Source organism: Anguilla rostrata, chromosome 4 (genome assembly GCF_018555375.3).
Source record: "Anguilla rostrata isolate EN2019 chromosome 4, ASM1855537v3, whole genome shotgun sequence".
In the NCBI taxonomy this organism is placed as follows: Eukaryota; Metazoa; Chordata; class Actinopteri; order Anguilliformes; family Anguillidae; genus Anguilla; species Anguilla rostrata.
This window is the reverse complement of record NC_057936.1, coordinates 52073919-52079918: the sequence shown is the minus strand read 5'-3', so window position 1 is coordinate 52079918 and position 6000 is coordinate 52073919. Positions and strand designations below refer to the sequence as shown.

At 43.0% G+C, this 6000-nt stretch overlaps 1 protein-coding gene across 1 annotated transcript; it reads right to left on the bottom strand.

Annotated features, from left to right (window-relative positions):
* Positions 1–222: 222 nt before the first annotated feature.
* atpsckmt (fATP synthase c subunit lysine N-methyltransferase) lies at positions 223–3762 on the bottom strand. Its single transcript, XM_064333143.1, has 4 exons — positions 3182–3762; positions 2644–2781; positions 1168–1218; positions 223–649 (listed from the first exon to the last, which is right to left on the bottom strand). Exons 1-4 carry the CDS (start codon positions 3455–3457, stop codon positions 416–418), a joined length of 699 nt encoding a protein of 232 aa, XP_064189213.1. The 5' UTR covers positions 3458–3762; the 3' UTR covers positions 223–415.
* Between the last annotated feature and the right edge of the window lie 2238 nt (positions 3763–6000).

The following is a 6000-nucleotide window of genomic DNA, read 5'->3' as shown; positions in this document are numbered from 1 at the left end:
AACAATTCCATGCACAACCGGACAGAATTACTAGTTTTTAATGCAAGTGATCTTATATCCTACTAGGTTAAACTCCACCCTTTCTATAAACATCTGAGTCATAAATTGGATTACACCAAATTAAAACATACATCAAAAACTAAGTCCTTTTTAGTGTCCTTCTGGTACCAAATGTACCTGGACAAAAATACAAATTTTTAAAAATCTCCCAACACAAGATACCAAGGTTTAAATTATTTTAATATAAAAAAGAAATTCTGTTTCCAATGGGATACGTCCGTCCCCCCTGAAACATCTACTGTGACCAGGTGGCCTCAGTAACAAGACCTTGACAGACCGGGCGACATTTTAGGTCATTTGACAAGACACATTAGCAGAGATCTGCACAGGTTTAAACGGGAAGGTCGAGGCTTCCTCAAGCCTCTGCTCGCGTGCTCTGTTCACTGTGACTCATTCGGTTCTCTGGAGCCCCGCCCCTCTCGCACTCCGCCCGTGGCGGTTTGAAGGACTTGGCGTCGTATGCCCACACCGTGTCAATCCCCTCGCCGGCCGTGTCGTCGGGGACCCACGTGGGGAAGGGGAAGCGGCAGGCCACCACTTTGGCGGTGCTCTGCAAATCTCCCTGCAGCTTCTCCTCCAGCTGCGCCATCTGCGGAGAGAAGAACACGAGGATGGCTCCATTTGTCAACACCGATGGCCTCTTGTCAAAAACTATGCGTGCAGTGAATGCAGCCCAATGATCAATCAGAAGAAGGAAATCTTCATAGTACAGCACAAGCTCTTATCCTGGCCCTTGTCTTAGAAGGTGAAGGACAAAGCAGTAAAAGAAAATGATACTGCTGTACTGCCAGCAGAAAACTGGTTCACAGTGTAGCTTTAACTACATATATGTTTGGACCCAAGACTTTACACTTCGTATTGTTTGGCGAAGATCTCCCTGACTGGGTTCAAGATAAAGACAATGTAAAAACAGTAAGATGATAAATAATCACATTCAGTAAGCCAATTCGAGCTAAGCTGCAGAAGAATACATTAGCTAAGTTTATGGGGACATGATGAAAGCAAATCTACAAGCACTGTGAAATTTAAACAAGCCAATTGCCAATTTTAAAATATCTAAAGCATCTAAACAGGCAGGCTGCAGGCCATTTAGACTCTGTCACTTACCATCTGGGGGACTCCAAATATCACAACATTGGTGTACTGAGAAAAACTGACCTGAAATGAACAGCATCAATTTACAATGGTTACGGATGGAAAGCATATCACACACATGAAACAAGCATTGAAGTGCAAGTGAACATCTTGTTTTTTCTCCCAGTTTCTCCCAAATTTAGTCGTTATACCAATTCAACGCGTGTATCACGGTCCTGGTCGATGCGCTATCTGTCGGCCTGGGGAGGGAGTAGACTGCCACATCTCTACTCCGATACATGTGGAGTCGCCAGCCACTTCTTTTCACCTGACAGCGAGGAGTTTCACTGGGAGAGCGTAACGCGTGCGGAGGTTCACGCTATCTCCCCCAGATCCCCTCCCTTAACAGGCGCCCCGACCAACCATTAGCAACCAGTAGCTAATGCAACGATTTCCCCTCACCGGCTTCCCACCCGCGAACACTGCCAATTGTGTTCGTAGGAATGTCTGACCAAGCCAGAAGTACCGCTGCCGGGAAATGAACCCGGGTCTCTGCGGTGGTAGGCAAGGGCTTATACCTCTACACTACCCAGACAGCTGAACATCTTGTTTTGCTACTATTGCTACTATTTTACAAGTCATGCATGAAAGTTTTAGGTATTTATGCAGCATGCCAATTGTGTATATTATATGGGAAAAAAATAAATTATAATAAAAAATGAAAGAAAAATAAAATTACTGTCACAGGCCACATGTGGGGAAAAACATTTCCATGCACAGTTCTTTTTTAATATCAGCATTTCACCATAATTTCCTTAGGCATCCAGTAATAGAAGTATATGCTGATACAATCTAAGAGGCATTAATAACCACATTACTGTTATGCATCTCATTTAATGGTGATTTCAATGTACTGGACCAACTTCAGATATCCAAAAACACAAATGCACGGGTGCTGAAACGTAACATATTCAAACTCTAATTATTTTTAATAATGTGGTTGCCCTTGCAGTTGATCCTATTTCATTTAAATGGCAGTACATATACAGGTTGAGACTTCAGGGGGGTTATATGGGACAGATAACACATTCTTCTGACTAGCTTAGCATAGACTGTTGAAATAAAAAAAATAAAAAAAAATAGAAAAATGAAACTAGTAACTATACTCTTTAGCAAAGACAGCATCCTGAGTAAAGTGCCCAGGAGTAAATAAAATGTAGTGCAATGGCTCCCTCTGCTGGCGACAGTTTCATACAGAGAAGTACCGTAAAACATCCTGTGAGATGTGCTGCTCTTCTGAATAAATGCAAACAACTACTCACCTTGCCATATTAACAAAAAACGGTAAAGACACTGACAATAAAACCGTTTGCGTATAACTTGCTGGTGTGCAGTACAATAGTCATATCTTTTATAGTAGTACATTTATACATCATAAGAAGAATTAAACAATTACAAACATAACTGGAAACTTAAGATGCGAGGAGAGTTAGTTTTGACAAACAATACCTTCCATAGGTCAGATATGTAGAATGCAGTGTTGTGGTTAACTCCTTCTCTCCATGCCCTATACCGGGAATACCAGACCAGCCACGGGTTCAGCTCAAAGCCCACAGCCCGAAAGCCTTGCTTCGCTGCAGCGATTACCTATGGTAAATGCAGCCGACGTAGAACATATTTTGGGTGGGGGTGCATTCAATACACAGTAAGTGAAACGGAAATTGTGTAAAACTGAAAGTTCAGTGGCAAAATGTAATAGGTGTGGCAGAGTTTGCTTGTCCGTAAGTGTGTGGATGCAAATATAAGTCATAACCTAGGGGGGGAAAACGCACAGTCACAGACTAGCTACAATTTAATGCCATCTTTTCATAAGGTAATATCATTTGTGTGTACATAAAGGTATCATCAATTTGTATACAATAAAAAAGTAACAGCACCGTTTATTGTCATAAAACCGAGAACAGACATGAGACTTGGGCGGAGCTTCTAAATCATGGCAAGTGTACACTGGTGAAACGAACGATGAGTATGTACACGGCGTGCTTACTATTCGACCATCGCCACTTCCAATATCGACCAATGTTCCTGTTCTTCGTTGCAGGACCTTCAAAACATTCTCAATCTGGGCTGGAGTAGCAGGCACGAATGGGAGACACACCTTTCTCAACGCAGGTGTGACAAATGGTGTTGCAACTGCATAAAGTGCAATCAGTGACCCCCCAACAAGTCCAGTTGCAATCAGTCCCCAGCGTTTTTTGTTACCGCCATTATTGGATAGTTGCGTCTGTTTCTCCAGAACATTCCCGTGATTAAGTTCTGACATACTTGTTACACGCGTCACGTAAGTTAGCTAGTATTTGACTCAAACTAAGTAGCCTAAACGATTCGGAGGGAACGAGCAAACACGATTATGACAGCTGTCAGCTAGCGATTTACTCCTAAATCCTTCACTATCCGTTCGTCAACTAATTGTAGCATGATTGTCCATGAATATTAATGCAACTAAATGTGATTTGTCATTTCAGTACTACACTCACAAACGAACGTCAATGACATAAAACAGCCACCCCCATGACCTATCACACATCAGCGTGTGACAATCGACCAGCTTGGACGCAGTGTAACTACATAAAATGTCCCCCATGAAACAACTTTATTGCAGAAGGTTCCGTAGTCTCTGGTACAGTTGGGACCACAGAACTGTAGGGCAGGAGAGAGCCAGAAGTGTGGGATTGGTCGCTTTTTTTTCTTCTAAAAGAAGCCTACAGCATATAACGTTTCAAGCAGTTTTTAACACAATAATTCAAATGTGGCCTTCTCAATTCAACACTCATAAGCTCAGCCCTCTTAGCATGACCTTTCATATCACTGTAATATCCTTTCATTATCTCTGTAATCCATGTGTAAAGATCACACATCTATGCTTGTTGAAGGTTTAACAAGATGCAACTCGGTAATAATTTAGAATTAGAAAATTATAATTTACTTTTACATTGTAACCATTTAGCTGATGCTCTTATCCAGAGCGACTTACAATTAGCACACAATAAAAAGGCTTAGATTCGTAAATCTCCAACATTCCAAGTAGCAATTAATGAGAGTGTAATGGTCAGGCCATAACACATCAGCGATAGGTAATTATTTGTCACACGAATAAACATATGGAAGGGAAGGCTTTTTTCAGGGAAACATAGGATAGGGAAAGAGGGGAATGGGACTCAGGGTCGAGAAGGGGGTGAGGTATTACCTGAACAGATGGGTCTTCAGGTTATGCCGGAAAGGTAGGGAGGGACTGCTATCCTTACTGAGATTGGCAGATCATTTGACCATTGGGGAGCCAGTAGGAAGAAGAGCTGACGACGGGCGAAGCATAGTCTATGTCATCACAGGGAGATGAGAGCTAGGTGCCCAGTGGCAGCAGAGCTAAGAGAACACGTTTCGGTGTATGACTGGACCATGGCCTAAAGGTATGGGGGTGCAGCTCTTTTAGCAGACTTGTACCCACTTCCCAGCACTAGTTGTGAATTTGATGCAGCCACCCACTGGGAACAAGTGGAGGGAAGGTGACATCGTGTGACGTCGCTCTGGATAAGAGCGTCTGCCAAATGCCTGTAATGTAATGTAATGGGAGGTAGGAGGGGGTGATGTGGTAAAATGTTGACTAAACTGAAGGGGCTGTGGAGAGTGGAACCCTGGCCAGGAGGGAACTACAATAGTCCAGTCGGGAGATGAAGAAAGCTTGACCCTGGAGCTGGAAAGCATTCATGGTGAGAAAAGGTCTGATTCAGCTGATGTTGTAAAATGCAAATCTGCATGATCTTATTAGGACAACAGTATGGCCAGTGTTACACTGTTGACTGCTTAGAGTCACAACAACATTACTAGTGGTCTGGGTAGGAGTCACTGTAGTGTTGCTGATGGCGATAGGAGAAAGGTCCTGCAGAGGGCAGGATTTGCCAGGGGAAAAGAGCCGCTTGGTCTTGTCAAGGTTTAGAGCTGGTGAGCAGACACCCAACTGGTGATGTCAGCTAGGCAAGCAGACATGTATGCCACAACCCGAGTGTCAGAGGACAGGAAAGAGATCTGGTGTGGAGAGATTAGAAGAGAGGGCCCAGGACTGAGCCCTGGGAAACACTGGCAGAGGGGTCTGTGCCAAAGTCAGAAACCCCCTCCACGAAACCTGATTGCACCAGTTTGACAGGTAGGGGGCGCAGGCCCAGAGATTCCCAGATCTGTCAGGGTGGCAAGTAGTACTTAGTGGTTTACTGTGTCAAAAGCAGCAGATAGGTCTAGGAAGATGAGGACTGAGGCGAGTGTGGCAGCTCTAGCAGTCTAGCAGTAAGGAGGGTTTCAGTAGCAACAAGGAGTGCACTGCAGTCTCAATGGAGTGGGCAGGCTTGAAGCCAGACTGGTTAGGGTCTCAGCAGGCTCTCCTGAGAGAGAAGTTGGGAAAGTTCAAGTACTTTAGAGAGGAAAGGAAGAAGTGATATTTAGTGCCAGGAATATTGAAAAGAAATGTAATTGTGTGCTCCAAATCGCCAGTGAGATGGAATATGTTTGAAAAAGATAAAGTACATTATGGGTTCTGGAGGAATACCTTGCTTTCTCTTATTGTATTAAATTGATCTGACAATATCAAGAAGACATTACACAACAGCATCATGACCAAATTTGTAAATTGCATTATTCAGTTGAATAGGTTTGCTGGAATACAGTAAATTCTTAAATGTTCGATAAAGAGATTATCTTTATAAAGAAAATCAAATAAGTATAGCAGTCTATTTGTTGTACCTCCAACTGGCTTTCTTTTCCAATGAAAAATAATCATATTCTGTGGCTTATAAATATAGTTCTTATAAATATAGT